This window comes from Merops nubicus, unplaced genomic scaffold, assembly GCF_000691845.1.
Source record: "Merops nubicus isolate BGI_N331 unplaced genomic scaffold, ASM69184v1 scaffold7659, whole genome shotgun sequence".
NCBI classification, from domain to species: Eukaryota; Metazoa; Chordata; class Aves; order Coraciiformes; family Meropidae; genus Merops; species Merops nubicus.
Window position 1 is genome coordinate 1 of NW_008628934.1, and position 18,846 is coordinate 18,846.

At 36.1% G+C, this 18,846-nt stretch overlaps 1 protein-coding gene across 1 annotated transcript in view; it reads right to left on the reverse strand.

The window, feature by feature from the left end:
- Nucleotides 1-205: 205 nt before the first annotated feature.
- The window catches only part of KIAA1468 (KIAA1468 ortholog), a gene marked incomplete at both ends in the record, with an annotated part of 41,609 nt that continues 22,968 nt past the window's right edge, over nucleotides 206-18,846 (reverse strand). Inside the window, 10 exons of the mRNA XM_008946823.1 lie at nucleotides 206-285; nucleotides 699-747; nucleotides 1,803-1,926; nucleotides 2,484-2,640; nucleotides 5,223-5,370; nucleotides 6,263-6,427; nucleotides 7,031-7,171; nucleotides 7,927-7,998; nucleotides 11,468-11,558; nucleotides 16,180-16,292. Coding sequence (XP_008945071.1) covers nucleotides 206-285; nucleotides 699-747; nucleotides 1,803-1,926; nucleotides 2,484-2,640; nucleotides 5,223-5,370; nucleotides 6,263-6,427; nucleotides 7,031-7,171; nucleotides 7,927-7,998; nucleotides 11,468-11,558; nucleotides 16,180-16,292 — 1,140 coding nt within the window. The remainder of the gene's footprint in view (nucleotides 286-698; nucleotides 748-1,802; nucleotides 1,927-2,483; nucleotides 2,641-5,222; nucleotides 5,371-6,262; nucleotides 6,428-7,030; nucleotides 7,172-7,926; nucleotides 7,999-11,467; nucleotides 11,559-16,179; nucleotides 16,293-18,846) is intronic.

An 18,846-nucleotide genomic window follows, 5' to 3' on the forward strand; every position in this document is an offset into this window, starting at 1 on the left:
AGACTGCCATGACTTTTTGAATATAATGTAGTACACAACCTGACCAGAAAACTTTGCTTTTAAATGTGTTTACGTCTGCCCACTTATCTACTTATCTTCAAAAGCACAGGAGCACTCTAAGTTTTCAAACAATACAGTAAGAGTTTTTGGTAGAATCAATTTTATTTGTAATACATTTAACAAAGAAACAGAAAAATAAACCTACCTGAATATAACATGTAAGGACCCCTGTTGCATAGATGGGAACCGTGGCTTTTGTTAACACTCCATTACCTGCTGTGGAATCTATGAGACACAGTGAAGGATTTAGGCTTTATATATGCATACAGATACATATATGTGTGTATACATATACACTATATATTTTTATATATAAATATGTATAAAGGTAGACATGTGTATTGTATTATATATACATACATGAAGAATTTATATAGCTATATATGCATATCTACATGCACATATGTGCTAAAAGAATGCCCAAGTGGTAGCTGGATTTCTGATTTGATTTGTACTTTACACACACTCAAATCTACAACTTGAGGGTGTTCCATTCAGAATTGGATTAGACTTTCAACATTTAAGAAAGATACCTAATCTGAGGAACACATTGTGAAAATGTTATTTGAACAAGAGAATGACAGGTTTTTTCCCAGTTGAGGTTAAGATTAACTCTTACTGAGTAAAAAGCAACTTACCTATGTTTTCCTCAGATAGTCTTAAGATTTCCTGGAACTGTGGTTTTACCTATACAAAGGATGATGAATGTCATGTAAGAAAACCTCTTACTTGTGTCAATTAACTTAGGAAAAAAAATTCTAAATAATTAAAAAACAACAGAAAAAAGGACATTGTGAAGGTACTGAAAGACAAAAATACCCTTTAAAAAGCATAGCTATCTTTGACAAAAATTGAAGTAACATAAGAGTAAAAACTTCTATTGAGTACCCACACTGTAGTATTTAGCACTCCTGATAAAAAAAGCTTGTCTCTTGGCAGTATGCTTAGTGGGGCTTTAGGTTTTATGGCTTTAAAAAGCTCTATGGTAAAAAAAAATAAAAGAGTTTTTTTAAAATCTTTGAAGTGTTATATTCCAAAATACAGCTGTGATAATCGGTATCAGAACAACGTTATAGAACCAAAGGTTCTGAAGATAACTCACAGAATGGGGTTTCAAAGGCCAGAGACTGTTTTTAATCTCCTCTCTGGAGGCAGCACATAATGCTAGCCCTGTTTCATAATTTTATCTTTAAGTAATCCCCTCATGTTGTATATATTTCCCTTTCAAATATTTTTGAATTATATTCAGAAGTTATTTTGAGAAAAACTATACTTTTCCTTGATAAAAATGTTTAGATAATCACCTATAGAATATATTTCAGGCAGGGAAGGCATTAATTTTGAACAGAATTCAAATATTGAATGTACAAGACAGAGTACATACGCATGCCAAAACCACTGAACAGTTTATGCTGTTCTGATGAAAGCAGATTGTTAAATTACTAGAATTAGTATGATCACTCACATCCTCTATGTCATTCAAAAAGAAACTATGAAGACTACAGTTTAAAAAAACCCCACCAAACCAAACATCTTTCCATGTTTGGCAAGATGAGGCAGCCATTCCAAAATGGTCAAAAAGAGAAACCAAAACAGAGGTTTAAAAATAGCAGGTTTAAATGTACTTATGGAAAAGCATCAGTGTGTCATGCAAATGTAAATGGTTACATAAAGTGTGGGTATTCAGACACACCATAAGTATGGAGACTATATTATCAAAGCTCTCTAAGGCAGTATCTTACCTTAGCATTTGTAAAAATTTTCCCAAATGTCCTACAAAGTCTCCAGAAAAATCTAGAGAACTCATGTACACAGGCAGTTGATGCTACATTGATCTTGCCAACTATTTCTATAAGTTGTGGTAGCCTAAAAATCAGGAAACAAAAGGATATTAAATACTACTCTGATCTTTTGTTTCTCTCCAGTTATTTTTGTACAGATTTATTGTCTATATTAATAAATATATATACAGATACAGAGCACTACTGGTTCTAATAAAATTCTCTGCGTGTTCTGTACAATTTCTGACCCTTGAAGAAAGGAAGGGCTTAAGTGCCAGAAAAGTCTGATATATATTCTCAAACATCTGTTACTGCAGAACAGTGTTTTTCATGACATATTCAGACTACAATAACCTTAATTTCAACATAGAATTGGACTATATTAGTGCAAAGATGAAAGAAAATTTTTTTTAAAAAGTAGTTACCTACAAGTTTTGCTAGATAGCTGATATTTTCTGAATAAAATCAAAGTGAGTTCAGTATGGAAACTGAAATACCAAAAAATGAAGTTCAATCTTTTTATCTTTAATAATTTTTAAACACAACACCACTTAAAATTCTTACTAATTGTTAAACATAATCATGCCTAAGAATTATTGACACACTTTAAAATTTGGAATCGTAAGATACAAATTAACTCACAGTTGATTGACTACCCATAGGAGAGTCTCCCAGCCTGTAGTCCCCTCATGTTCTAGCTGATAGTCATAGAGCTGCAGCAACACTGCCAGTTGTTCACGGCTTCCAATGATGATGGCCACATCCTGAAGAGGTGATATGGGTCGGGGAAATCTAGTGACTGTAACAGCAAAGAAGCCATCATGAAAAACGGAAGACGAGAATACCTGGGAGGTGATGTCAGTAAAGACAGCTAAAAAAGCCAGAAAATGGCTTTTTAAAAATCAGTGAGTTAAATCAATTTCTGAAGAGCTTACATAACCCTCATTTCAAAAAACAAAACAATGCCAGCATGGCTTCACCAAGGGCAAGTCTTGCCTGACCAACCCTGTAGCCTTCTATGATGGAGAAATGACATCAATGGAGAAGGGAAGAGCTATGGAGATTGTTTGTCCGGAAGGCCTTTAAGGTGGTCACCCTACAACATGCTTCTCTCCAAGCTGGAGAGATACGGACTTGATGGATGGACTTTCAGTGGATGCAGAATTAGGGGGATGTTTGCATCCAGAGGAGAGTGGTCAAGGGCTCCATGTCCAGGCGGAGATCAGTGACAAGTGGTTTTCTGCTGGGTGAGTTTCTGTTTGGACCAGTTACTGTTTAGTATTTTCACTGATGAGATAGTGGGATTTAGTGTGCAGATGGCACCAAGCTGAGTAGTGCAGCTGAGACACCTGTCCCTGCTCACTGCAGGAGGGTTGGACTAGATGACCTTTAAAGGTCCCTTCCAACCCAAACCATTCTGTGATCCCAAAGAACAGACTGCAGATGGACTTTTAGGCAAGGTCTCCTGACTTCTGTTGCTAACACTTTAAGCACCAAACTGCTCCAGCCAACATCCATATATGCAGTACTTTTTGACTCACCCCACTCCCTTCCCCAACTCCTTATTTGAATTATCAGAAGATGATAATTTACAAGTAAAAAGCACAACCTCAAACAATTTCTCAGCCATTAAAATATCTACAGATTGAAAGCCTGCTACACCAAAATTGCTTTTATTCTTCTCAATTCATGTCAAGCATACTTAAAATTATTCAGCAGTGAAGTTAAGCAGTGAGAGCATCATCTCTCCTGCAAAATTCAAGACGTTAAGCTTGCAGTTGCTGCAGTGCTACTGGATTAGTGAAAATTATTGAGTTTTGGTTTTTTTTCCCCACTGCTTTTTGGAGGAAAAAACTGCCAGACTAGGCTGAAGCCTGAAATTTTTTAATTCCTTATTTAAACAGTAGCCACTCAGGGAAAAAGTGCTCATCCTCAAATGACTCAAGTCAGCTGATCAAATTCCACCACAGGACAGTTAACATTTTCAAATTAGTATCATACAGTAACGTGTCACTAGGTACTTTATGAATTCTCCTTTAAAGCTGTTATCCTTTCTTTGCACCTTCACACACAGCACTATTATCAGCATGTGGCAGGTATTACCAATAATATCTTCTAAAAGTATTTGTAAAAGGAGAAAATGTCCTACATGTTAGGATGAGTGATGTAGGCATAACTTCACTAAAAGGCCATTCAGTCTGCCAAGTTATTACATAGATACAGAACAGATGGTGAAGCTCCTGCACTACACTGTATTCTTCCCACTTCCTAAAATTTATTTGGGAGATAAACTGAAACAGAAGCCAGCCTTCTTGAGCTACCATTGGCTATTAGTGGAAACTGACTCTTCAGAAACCTTTAGGAAGTCCAGTTAAGAATTACTTCAGTTTCTCAAAAGCTTTTTTTAAGAAGTAGAAAGAAATAATGAGCGATTAAATAAAACCTTTATTTTTTTGTGATAATCAGGTCTCTCAAGCACGGAAAAGGGTGGAAAAAGGAAGCACTCCTCAAGGATTTGCTAAGGGAGACCAATATGAAAAAACATCTTCGGCAAAAACACCAAAGGCAAAACTGTGTTTTTTCTCCACAATTTATGTTGTATAGGAGAACAAAGTTTCTCATTGCAAGATTCTCATTGGATTACATAAAGCTATGTCACTGGGCACAAAAAAGAAGCCATTTTGTCTGTAACTCTGCTAAATACATACTAAAAAAAATCCATAAGGACACCATTCAGTTCTCCTTTATTCTATCAGCAATCATTCCATAAATATTCACAAGTTACATATTTCTTCTGCATCAATAAACTGATATTTGTAATTAATTAAATCTCTGATAAGGTTTCATGCCAGGCTCATTTTTTTCATAGGAATGAAGGAGGAGCAGAAGGAGGTAAGGAAGTAGAAAGATCTTTTCCCAAAAAGGGAAAAGCAGAACAAATTAAAAAAGTCATTACAAGTCAAGATAAATCTTCCCATGCTGGAATCTGCCTTTAAGGAAATAAAAAAATTCTCTCTACCAAATCAGAAATATTAACAAAAGAAAATTAACAACATGACAAAGGTTCCCTGAATTTCTTTCTTTGTACTTGCTGTATATGAAATTATGAGCATAATAAAAAAGTAGACTCGAAAAAAAGGCTTGGAGACAACCTCAAATCATTACAATACAGACAGTGTGCTATAAAAATCTGATGTTTACACATATATTCTGCAACTTTTGTCTACTTAGTAACCTGAAACATACACAAATCCCAAGCAAATGTGGAGCACCCTGGACTACCTGAAATTATTCCTTTTGCAAATAATAGTGATTTGAGATTTGTCATTGAATTAAACTTAAGTTTATAAAAATTCCACATATCAGAAATGAATAATTTACCTTCTATTTGTGGTACTTCTCCCTGAAGTTTAGCCTTGCTTGTGAAAGGCGCATTCTGTAGCACCAGTGCAAACAGTGAAGGAATCAATGACTGTAGAGCAGACAGATACATGTGGAGCTTATGTTCATCCAAGCCATGTTCTCCTTCCTGAAAGGAACAGGACATTTACTTCAAGTTTTGGGTTTGAATGATCTGTTGCTCAGGCATGTATTCCCTGGCAAGAGTTCAACACATCTGTGACAAGCTTCTACACAGAGACACTAATTATATAGTAATTTATCCTAACCACAAGCTTACTCTGTGTTACCATCCAAATCCCCTTGTCACCCTTAAGTCACTTCTACTCAAAACATTCAAGTAATACAGCCCTTGGCATTTAGCAGTTCATGTCAATGAATGTACTGATATTCTGAAAGAACATTTTCCAGGACATTTTGGAAATGTGAATCCTTGGTCTCAGAGACCAGTGGATATAAAAACTAAATAAAGTTGCCTATACTCTGAAAACAAACATCTTGGTTAAGTGTGTTAGATCATTATGAGATACCCTATTTTCCAGATATCTACCAAATCAAGTGTGCAGACAAACTGGCTGATAATTGCAAACAACCCAACTAAACTATTCAATTCTATTATTAAACAAAAAAAATAAGTAAAATGCACTTTATCAAAAAACTACACCATGTGACACTCTGAAAACAATTTACATTTTCAAATGCACTCAGAATAACACCTATCATCTGGTCACAGCCCCAGGCAAGCATTTTCTAAGCTGTATTTTGATTACTGGGTTATAAAAGAAAACACTGTTAAAGAAGAATATTTTTAGGTTTTGGGATGGGTTTCTACCTTACACCTGCCCCCCGCCTTCAAAGGACAAGTGAAAGTTATGGAGTTACAACAAGAATCTCCAGAAAAATTTTCCCCCACAGAATATTAAGTAGCAATTATGTATATTTGTGCATTTTTTAAATAAGGTCTGCATATGTAATAAAGATACAATGAAAATTCTCCAGTGTAGAAACAGCTGGACACGTACCCTGAGCAGTTTTTCAATTTTATTAAGCAGCGTAGGTATGAGATGGAACTGTAAATTTCCCAGTTCTGTTGTCCAGGCAGCATAAGCAGGTAAAAATACCTGATGTGTTGCACTAACTACACGTTCTGAAGGGTCTCCTAAAGCTGAAAGCAGCAGTTCAAAGCCCTGGCAAAAGACAATAAGGAATGTAATTATTTTCCTCAAATTTATGCTAAAGTTTCCCCCACAAAACATGCAGACTGTGAAAAGATTATCAACTTTACTTTGCATGAATAAAACAAAACAAGGTAGTACATGGAGGCCTTTCAACAGATATTCCCACCAGATCTATGAAGGTAAACAGCAGGTGGTTCAATGATGCTGCTAGCATTTCTCTACAGTCAAGTTATCAGAATTAATACACCTTCTCCCACTCTGCCTTCAAAAATTGAAGCTGCACTAGACCAGTCTCTGTTAGCAAGTGATGATGTCAAACTGGCTAAGAAGTACCAGGTGATAAATGAATTGGTATATTCTTGAAGGTAAATTTTGAATTATTACAGAAACTTCTGTATAAGGCTTATACCTGAGGCTCTAATGATACTTGTAGCTATGCTTTCTTTTTTTCGGTCTTGGTGATACAATAAAATGAACATTCATATAAACCATGAAAAATTTTTAGAAGTATCTGGAAAGATTTAATAAAAATACTTTAAATTATGCATTCTCCTATGCACGAAATCACTATAGAAGACATTTTATACATACAGAACCCAAACCAAATTGTACCTGTTGATATTTGTCTGAATCATCAATATATCCCATAATGATGCCAAGGCTTTTGATCACAGCTTCTCGTACCAGATCTGCCTTATCTTCCATTAGCATTTGCTGCAGCATGGAAAGTACTAGTGAACTACGAATTTCTTTCTGTTTGTAAACAAGAAACACACTTATTAAATCACACAAAACAAGAAATGCAGCTTTATATCTATTGTATAAATAATTTCTGCTTCAATTAGTGCTTACAAAATGTCTTCCTCCAACTATATGAATATTACACATTCAGTTTTCACAACAGAAGACAAATGAATATAAAATGTCAGTAGCCTCATTAGAGAGTCTTTTGTCCTACTAAGCACAGAACTCTGATCCTTTAATTCATATGGAACCCAAAAGTACTAAGAGCAAAAAACTGCCACAGGCCTAGACTTCGAATCAGTAATCACTGCATTGCTGAACTGCAGAAGAAAGGTTTAAATTGGATTATTTTCCTCTAAAGCTTCAAATTCTAGTTCACCACTGACTTAATTTTGCGGTAGCTTCTGAAGGGCAGCACTCTTCATGTAATATGTGTCTGAAGAACTATCACTTGGTGCCAGTTATTTTTTCAGAGATTATTTCCTTAATTGGTCCTAACTATCCTTACGAAAACAAAGTTGATTTTTTCAGGACACACTGTTTTTAAATACATTTTATAGCTAGATTGACTTGTATACCATTATAATAAGCTTAATGTGATTTATTGAATCTCATGTGTGGTATGAAGAGCAAGACAATGTGACTGTCTATGCATAACACAAACACTTCTGAATACTTAAAATCATAAAGGATGCTTGCATTACACATGAGATTTTCACCTTGCTTTCACTAACAAAGTATTAAGAGCCAGCATTAATACTTACTGGAAGGTAAGGTGCTAGAGCTCCACAGGACTCTGCTACCAGCAGCCGTCTCTCTGGGTATTTGTGGTTGATCTGGTAAACAGAAACAGAAAGGCCATTTGCTTTGCAGGAACCAGTACTGAAAACATGGTTAGAATGCACTGCAATGGAGGAATACATCTGCACCTCTTGCATAACACCAGCTCTGCCCTTAGAAGTTGCATATAAGTACTAAGCAGCCTCCAGTTCTTGCACTGAGGCACAGAAGCAAGGCAGATACCACCCTCTCCAGTTGTCCTATAACACAGAGCTAAGCTAGGCAGATACAGCCTTCTCCAGTTGTCCTGTAGCACAGAGCTTGAGGTAAGAGATGAATTGGAGAAGTGTGTAAACATGCAGTAAAAAGAATGGTGGAAAGTAGTGTATGGGCTGCTGTACGCTAAAGAATACAAGTAACTTCCAAGCTGGCAGATCATGAAATATTTTGTCTTGTGTAGCCCTTCAGAAGTGCTGTTCCTCTAAGAACAACACAAATGCCCTCTAGTGCTCTGACCCAACCAGTGTAACACAGCTGTCTAGGCCTTGCTGAGCAACTGGGGTCAAAAGAAGACACAGCTACTAAGCCAAAAACTATTTGTGTGCTGTTGAAGTTCCACTCTCAAGTCCCTCTTCATGTCTCTAAAATGTGATGGAAAACTGCTCTTTTTCCCAAGAGACTCTTGATCCTGTGCTACCTCCCACTCTCCACCCAAAAGATCATGCAAAAATTATGCTTTAGATTTAATATTGACACTTTGAATCCCAGTTTTCATGCTGGTGGAGTCAGCTGTAAAAGCCCATGTAATGGTTGCACAATGAAACACAGTGTGTTTCAGTATACCTTGAGGATAAAAAGATTTAGGGTAAAATGGCGAAAGAGACACATACAGTTTGATCTTGTCAGCTGTAATAGGACATACATGTGGTGGGACTATTTCCTTCTCTCTTGGTATGCAGCATAGAGCCTTGGTAATACAACCTTCTTACCAGAGAAAAGATCAAGGTACTCATTGCCTTCTTTGTCCCAGTCTTTACTGGGAAGACTTGCCCTTGGTAGTTCAAATTCTCTAAAAACTCGTATGAAAGTCTGCAGCAAGAAAGATTTACCTTTGGTAGAGACTGATCAGGTTAGGAAACATTTAAATAAGCTGGATATACACTAGTCTCTTGGCCCTGATGAGGGCCCACACAGACGCCTGAGTGCTGACAGAGCTGGCTGGTGTCACTGCAAAACCACTCTTGACAATGAATCAAAGGTAGCAATGGGGGAGGTTCCTGAGGATTGGAAGAAAGTAAACATCACTGCTATCTTCAGGAAGGGCCAGAGGATCCAGTGAAATATACAGGCCACTCTGTCTCACAGAAGTCCTGTGAAAGTGTTGGAGCGGTTAATCCCAGAAAGCATTTCCAAACATATAAAGGACAAGAAGGTATTTGGGAATATTCAGCCTATATTCATATTGGAAAAATCATGCACGACCAACTTGATAGCTTTCTGAGAGGACTGGCTCAGTGAACAAGGGGAGAGCAGTCAATATTCTCTGACTTCAGCATAACTCTCAATACTGCTTCCCATAACATCTTCATTCACAAGTCTGGGCTAGGTAAGGACAGTGAGGTGGATAGAAAACAGGCTGAACTAATCACAGGCTCAGAGAGTTGCAGTTTGGGGCCAGCCCCACCAGTGCACACCCCAAAAATGAAGAGATGTAACATCTTAATTAATGACCTGGATGACAAGACAGAATGTGCTTCAACAGGTATGCAGATGACACAAAACTGGAAGGAGTGGTTGATACACCCAGATAAGTGTATTGTCATTCAGATGCACCTCAACAGGCTGGAGAAACGAGCTGTCAGGAACCTTAGGAAGCTCAATAGAGGGAATGGCAAAGTTGTGAACCTAAGCAGAAATAACTCCCATGCACCAGGACAGACTGGGGGCCAACTGGCTGAAAAGTAGCAGAGAAGGACCTGAGGTCCTGAAAAATACCAAGCAGAATTTCAGAAGCCTGATCACTAGTTCTGAAGGAACACTTAGCATTCACAGAGCCTTGATCTAAACTCTGATGAGCCAGCTACCTAATTCTACCAGTGAAGGACAGGTAGACAGATCACAAAGATTAGCCTGATAACACTAAGCTCCGGAACGTGTGGATGAAAATGCTGAATTTCCCTCAGGGCCCAGTCCTCTGCATTTGTAAATAGATTTTGGATGGAGGCCAACTGCATGAATGCTTTCATAATTAAAGCATATACTGAGAAAAAGGCAGAAAATTACATGCATTCTTGAGTTCCTTCCACAAACTCAGTCTTGGCACAATGAGATTCAGCTAGTATTCTGCTGTAGAAAAATATGACCTGGTTTCAGCAGTGCAAACAAGGTCTGGCAAAATGCATTAAATAAATGCAGGATGACATATGGCTTGGCAGCCTCATGTGCTGTACGGTTACAGCTTCTTTTTTGCATCAGCAACTAGCAAGAAACTAGCAGGATGAACATGTGCTCTTACTGAGGTAAGACTATTTCTTTTAGACATTTTAAATTTCATGAGAAGGACCAAGAAAATTAGTTTTATGTTCAGCTGCTATTGCCATGAGTTCTTAATTTAGTCAATGAGATACACCAGTCATACATATAAGCATGCTGCATATAATGTGTACTCTTACTGTCAGAAAGTATTAAAGCTGAGACCTCACTGTAAAACACAGGTGGCTGTGTTATGCAAGAAACAGCAGACAACTGTCAAGTCAAAAGGATCTGATAATTGGATCATCAAAGCAAGAGTTCCCACTCAGTCAGGGCTTAGGTAGGCACTGTCTTTGAGGCAACATGACCTCCTTTTTCCTCGTTCTGGTAGGAAAATACCATGCATTTCCACCTGAACTCATTTGGTTCTGTTTCTGTGCCTCGGATGAAGCAATAAGCATTTCAGTTTGGCTGTTTGGTTACTTCTATTGATTTGGAATATCTGTCGTAAAGGTCACTGTGATTCTTGAAGTCACGTGTACTTCAGGCTGATCTTACAGGTCTCATCTACAGGGGACTTATTTCTCACTACTTTGATCAGTAATTCTGTTTAAGAATTTAAACTAGCTAAGTGCACAGCTCCAGGCACTTAGTGCAATACAAAAAAATCAGCAAATGAAAATGGATTTCCAACAGTCTGGAAGTTAGAGTACAAATCATAAAGGAATCTACCTGGCTATAGGTTACACAACACTGATGATGAACCTGTGCATATCTACATTTCAATACAACAAGCTTATGCAGGTATATTGCAGTTAAACAGAATCTCCAGATAGTCTTTGACAAACTTCCTGCTTCTAAGTTAAGTTTAATATTTTGTGAAAGTATATATAATGAAGACAAAAAAAGATCCAAATATCTTTCTCAGAAATACTTCGAACTGCCATTTGTTGAAAAACAAAACTGAAACAGCCTCCCTCTCGAACAAATAAAACTCAACATGTGTGAGTTTTTAACTCATTTTCCCATGTGAAGTAGAAAATAATCAGTTACCTGTTCCCAACACTGTGGTAGGAGCTCAGCTTCTACACGTGTTGGTCCAACGTGTCGGGCAAATGCCACACACCCAGTCAGTATCATCTGTCTGAAAACATAAATTTAAAGCTTTAATCTATATATAATAGAACTTTATTAACAGAATATATTCTTTAAGTTAGGAAAGGCAGATGCTGTCAGGCAACAGGTAATTGTATCAACGTTTCACACCATACTCACTGACTTAAAGGCTACATGTTAAACTGAAGGCAACTATTGTCTCTGCTCATTGTGGGAGTCTGTGGGACCAGAGGGTCCCTTCCAATCCAAGCTACTCTACAATTCTATCTTGTTTTCTATTTAATATGTGTTTTCCAGAAACTTGCACATCCCAAACTCCACAAATCAGAGCCTGAGAATCTCTAGTTTGGCAATCTCTGGTTTCCTAATGTCTGAGATTGAGAATTTCTGACTAAATATCTTATTTAATTTTTGTTACTGAATATTATGATTCATTATGCACTAAAAGTATTAAGTAACTTAGATCCTATCATACTACCAGTATTATAGTCAGGTACACAAATGGCTTTATATAGAAGCATTCAGAAGATACTAAATAGTGAGATTTAATGAACTCTGTTCAAAACAGGGAACTTTGGTTTTCTTCTCACACGGTTTTGCAACATTTTAACATCTAAGTTACTGTCATCATTCCCCAAATACTGGGTTTTACTATTGTCAGAAATCTTCTAGAACTCATTCTAAACGGTAAGCAATTAATCAATCAGTACTATCTACAGTCACCTGAGTAATCTGCATTTATATTCTTGCTTTTTTAAAATTTCCTCAAAGTCTGTAAGAAATCCCTGTTGCTCCATCAATTTCATAGGCACAGAGATAAATTTTAAATTTCAATAGAATTGTACTTAGCTGTAACTTCTGAAATGTTAACTTTTATTTAATGAGTGCTTATCTTGCTGAGGTTTTTTCCTTCTATTTCTCCTATCAATGAGACTGGAATGGTACCAGCTTTGCACTCAACTCACCAGTTCTATTTACTACTAGTGCCTATATCAACACTTCACCAGTTTCAAATGGTAACATGTAGACACGAGACTCATTTTATCACCTCCACATAAGATAAGGACACAACTGTGAATTTGTTTATTACTACTTTGTGGAAAATAATCCAGAATTAATTTGTTACCATTTTAGTGTTACATCTAAACTTCTAAATATTTCCTGAAGCTAACAGCATACCCTTAAGGTTGAAAGGCAGAGATTCTGCTGGTTATTTCTCAACCAGTTATACAATATACTCCATTAAAAAGGTTCATTCACTTTCAGAATCTTTTTGAGGAGAAACAGTCTATTAAATTTTCTTGCCCCAGCATTCTTTAGATCAACCACAAGAGCAAGCCCTTTGGTTTTGTGTTGCAAAGTTTTTGTTGTTGGTTTGGGGTTTTTTGACCCTGTGTCTGCTGCATACAGAGAACTAGACTTTAGATCAAGGCAAAATGGTTGAGGGGAAAAACAAAAATGTAGGGATTAGATAAGATTCAAGAAACCAACAGCTGATATGTGATAGCAATATGGAGACAAAAGCACATTGTAATTCTGAGTTCTGCAACACACAAAATAGTTATTTCAATGCCTGTCTTTGGTTCTACACGCTGTACCTAATCACAGAATGGGGCATCAGAATATACTTTTATATGATAGTTAAGACACAAATAGCACAATAAAGTAATCACTTGAAATCTTCTGCATTAAAAATGAGGAAAATAAAAAAATACAAATTATTTTCAAATCAAACCTTCTCAAAAAAGTTCCATAAAATTTCAAAATTAACTCAGATTTACTTTTGCCTCGCCTGTAAAGTAGGGAACTTTAAGATATTGCAAAAATATTAAAAAAAAATCTTTAAATATTTTGCTGTAACCATCTTAAAAGTACATGACAGCAGTCAGTATTTCAGGGAAAGGAAAGGTTGCAAGAGTCACAACAGGCCATTGAAACAAAAACATGTTAACAAGCTGTTGCAAAAACTGCAGTCTAGGCTTAATACGGGGAAAACTACTTTCTGCTTATTGTCATAATGAGCCCTTTTGTTATCAGGATGCTGGGAACACTTTCCCCAGAGTTCTCTCCAGGTTCTGGACTTACGCTCTTGCCTAAGTGATCATAAAGCAAACCAGTATGATTCAGCAGAGTGCTAGTTAGCTTCACCAAACCAAAAGTAAAACTGAAGAGAAAGCAAGAATCACACTGGAAGAACAAGGCAGTAGTTAGAGCAGAACAGACATAATTTATCACTTCTAAACACTTTCTAGAGGTTTTTAGAAAGTGACTGTATGCAGAACTCAATCTTATATTACACAGTTCGAGGTTTTTTTGTCACTCCTAAAGGTTGTATTAAAAAGTCAGAGTTTTCATTAATGTCAGCAAGTTATGTGTGTTCTGTAAGAGGTGGTACCATATGACCCATGATAAGTCGTACTAGATACACTAATCTTAATGTATTTTAAGTTTTTTTCCATTAAGGGTGCTGCTTTTGGGTACATCACCTGGAAATCTTAAAAAGTTTGTATTTTGATCTATGTTATAAACTAGTACTAAAAGACTGCAACATTAATCTGACTTCTTCATGGATCCTTAGCTTCCAAAACCAAATTAATTGCCCAAAAAGAGGTTTAAGTAAAGCTAACACATATTTGCTCCTTTGCAAAGAGAATTTGATAGAAATTTTGAAAAGTGAATTGTATGTTTAGGAACAAAGCCTTGAGGATGAAAGTGGCCTGGTGAAATGTAATGTTAGTGTAACAGGATGGTGGCAAGATGCCATACCTGATACATTAAAAAGTTGGTCACATGGGCAAGAATTATAATACAGGATTTCTGCAGAACTTAACATACTTTACAAGGCCAAATATTTAAAGTCATATACTTATTTTACTGAGTTCTTTTATTTAAAATGCAATGTCACATTAAATGTCTTGAATTCTAACAAAAGTCAACTTGTTTTCAGCTGCTACTTTAATGTATAATGTTTGCCTATACAATACAGTGGAAGATAAACAAGTAAGATATGAGATAATACCATTGTTCTGGTGACTAAACATAAATGTTTTTGCTTACTTCACATGATACAAAACTACTAAAGTGTTATTTAAACTTATTTAGCTAAACCCCAAGAATGCATAATACACTTCTATAAAAATATCTATGTATAAAAACCAACTGAAATTCTGAGTAAATATTTTCTATCTCATTTGTATTCAGAATCTCTTTTACTGGATGGAAGTTTACTTATTCTTCAGTCAGGTGTTATGGCACCTTTAGAACAGATAATGATTTTGATGTTTGTAAATGCGCATTATGTACACACGTTTTGTCCTGGAGGTTATGGCAGATTATTCTTCACCAATTTATGATTAAAATGAGTTATTTTTACATATGAAATTATTAATTTGTAATAATTACTTCATAAGAAAGAATTAATAACTTCAAGGAGAAAGAAGCTTGGATTCTCCTCTTTCTTAGCTTCTGGAAAAGACACAAACTGCAGCTGAACAGGCATATGGAAAATCTACTTGATAAGCCACCAATCTTGTGACAAATTAACTACAAGAGACTTCAATGTAACTTCCTTCCCCCAAAACCAGTTTTGGCTTTAGCTTCTCAATCTTCATATGACATTCAAAATAATTAGATAATGGTAGACATTTCAGCAACAGATTTCTAATAAATATGAAGTAGAATAGGGACTGCAGCTTTTTGTAATTTCTATTTGCATGGTGCCGCTGTGCTGTGAATTGCTTTTATTTATTTACGCATTTGTCTCCAAAGCCATCTCTTTCAATTGTATTTTATCCACACATTTTTCCACGTGAACAATTTAGAAAGACACCAGAACACTTCTGTTTTAAATCATTGAAAGAAATGTTTTCCACCTATTTCATAAGCCCTATTTTGTCTGATGACAGAATAGAGCAATGATAGACAAATATGCCTTACAAAATATGTCTAATGAAAATAATGGAAGAGCTACATATCAAATATGGAAAAATCTTTCCACAGCTAGAGAAGGAAACATACCAGCTTGGGTACTGTCTTTCAACCTTAAGGATATTTTTATCAAGATTGGTACAAAGACAGATTTCCTAAGTACTAAGGAAGAACTAAATTTATAAAACAAAACAAAGTACACTTTGACCCAAAGTCTTAACCAGAATAAAACAAAGCTCTTAACACCTGCCAGAGCTATATGACTGCTTTAGTCTTTTGAATTTACTGCTACCACAGCACTGAACTGTATTAGGAAGAGTACCATTTTCTCATACTGTTTTCTCCAGCTGAACATGACAGCTAGCTGGCAAAGACCATTAAGACATACAAAGACAGAAGTTTAAAACAGCTGTTTTGGCTTCTGTATCAATCATTGCTAAGAATTATGATCTCAAAGCTCATTTTAACAAAGTGTTTCAGTTCATCTTTAAACAAAAGAACTGAAATGTTACACTGCAGCTAACCAATTGCATGATTACATTCCATGAAATGAAATGCAGAGTCCTGAAGTCCACATACATTTGTCAATACTATACCAGCAAAGCATCACCTAAGTGCAACTTGTTTAAAACCATCCAATAATACCCAGTTTCTATTAGTTCTGCTTCTCTGACAAAGCAAGAAACGTTCCTTTTTGTGCCGCAACACAGACGCAAACACACCTTTGTTCATCATCTGGTCGTTTGATCAAATTGAACAGTATGTGTAGAAGCTGATCTCTCTCTTTGGGCTCAGGGTGGAGGCAGGCTGTACACAGTATGAGTGGGATCAATTCCTAAAAAGTCACGGGTAGGGGAGAACCAAACAAAGTAAAAACGCTTTGGGCATATTAATGGCAAAAGAAACTAAGAAGACAAATCTAGCCACATAACATCAGAACAGTTACAGAAGATGTTTTAGAGTCTTGATCTCTTATTAAGTGACCTGAAAAAAGCGAAGGTCTACAAATTAGAATTATTTTCCTGCTAGGAAAGACCAGGGAGAACCAGCACATAAAATAAAAAGCTCTGCAAAGTTTACAATTAACATACACAGGTCACCTGTAACCAGAATTAGAAAATAATAATGTTTTAAATTGTCTTCACTACCTACTGAACTGCAGCAAATTCAACAGACACCTATGGAAGAAGCTACTTCTAATGCTACGGAGTTGAAGATTAGAATTTCCATTTAAGCATGCACACAGTTTTGTGCATCCCTTTGAATAAGGACTGAAAAACACACATTGGAAAAGATGACTGCATACAGGTATCCTCTATTTTGCATTGAATAAGAACTGTATGATTTTTTTTAAAGGTTTTTTCTTTTCTTTCCAACAAAAAGGCAACATCTGAAGCTGAATTTTCTTTTTAGAGCAATTCAATTCCCTTAAGGAACAGACTACCAACAAAATACTGCGTGGAAGATTAACTGGAAGAAAATACAAGGCTATTCACAATAGTGAAGACTTGTCCCCTTCTAAATATGCCTTCAGTGCTTGTGGTATTCATTCCCAAAAGAAACAAATGCTTCTAAAATATGGACTGGAAGTTCCTTTCCTTGACCTTCATGTGAGCCTTTACTCCAACTGAAGGCACACAATTTCTAGCTCAATGAGTATCCTGGGGACAGAAATGTCACACGGAGAGGTTTGGAGAAAAGAACGAGGCAATTCTAGGTGTCTGCAGAGAAAACGTGGGCAAGTAATCTGAAGCCTTCCTCTCCCACCTGCCACGTAATTTTGAGCCACTTGCAGCAGATAAGCTCTTTGTGAATTAATAAACTGTGACAAACAAGCAGATGACAGTTTCAGAGACTTCTGAAGTTACTGGGAAAGATTACACAAAACCTGGAAAAGTCTACAGTTATTTGTAGTAACTTCGCAGGGAGGTGCTAATTTTTTCTTGAAGACATTTGAAGCAACCTATTTCTGGTACTCTTGAGAGTAAGCCCATCAAAGAAGGTGGACATGTGGAAACAGATTAAAGACAACCTCACAGCTCAACTCATATTCTCCTAAATAGCAAGTCTTATGTTTACTTTAAACATAGCAGTGTTCTAAAATACTGTTCTAAGCAAGTAAATTTTTTACAAGCTTTTGTTTTCCTTTTACAAGAATTCTATTCACTGTGCTAATTTTCCCCACTGAAGATGATCTAGATACATCCTAAAAAGTATTTTAACATTCTGAAAGATATTTTGGCAATATTTAAACCAATTATGTTACAAATTAGGGAATCTGTGATCAGACAGAGGAATGAAAAGCAGAAATTACTACCCACCGCTTGAAAAAAAAAAAAAAAAAATCTCAAACTACAGAAGGATAAATGAGAAATAAATGTGAACAATTTGGACATTTCTGTTTCTCAGTATTTTAAAGTGAGTCAGTTTTTGGGTTTGTTTTTAAATAAGTGTAGCACAGTGCAAAATAATGTGAATTGAAAACCTGTATTAAACACTGCATGAAGAGCCAAATAACTCTCTTCAGCTGAAATATTCTTTCCCTCTAGAATTTGCATGTTAGATTTTAATTTTCATATACTTAACATACTGTTTTAGCCCATTCAAAGTTCTGAGAAGGCAGGGGCGTAACTTCACAAAAAAATTTTCTCTCCTGCAAACACAGCTTTAACCTAAAAAGATTTGAAAAAACATATAAAATTATTTTTAAAAAGCCCTGCCACTCTAAATACCTGTATATTAAGCTAAAGTCTTGTAATGAGGAAATCAGATTTCAATTTGTAGATACACAACATAATTACTAACTTCACCACAAAGAATACAGCTCATGGAAAAAACTTTAAGCCAAAAACCCCATGTTACTTTACTGAGATCTAGGTTTCTAAAATCTACCCTACATTCACATTATCCAACTGTTCTTGCAATTGCTCTTGCTCTATAAGTACTCTTCTCTATAAGTACTCCTTATAGAGAATTTTTTAAAAATCAATATAACACATAAAATGGGAGACATATATTTTTAACTTCAGGGGGGTTTGTTTCATCTGTTGAAACCATCACATGGACATCACTTTGTAGGTTTGAGTACTTATTCAAAACATCTCAACTTCTCACTTAAAACTACTGCTAGATTTCAACACAGTGCCATGAGCTTTTTTTTTAAAGCTTCTTTTAAAATTTAAGGATGATAACAGAGTTGTCTTTTTCCAGCTGAGTCTGTATGAAAGGGAAACAACTCTGAATATTGACCCAGACCCTACTACCTTGTATGTAAAAGCTAATGAGTAACCTGAGCCCAGTGGCATGGGGCTGGCTCTTTACCTTGCAGAAGGCTGGCTATTATAGCTGATAGATTTTGTTCTATTTTCTTGTCCATGGGTCACACACTT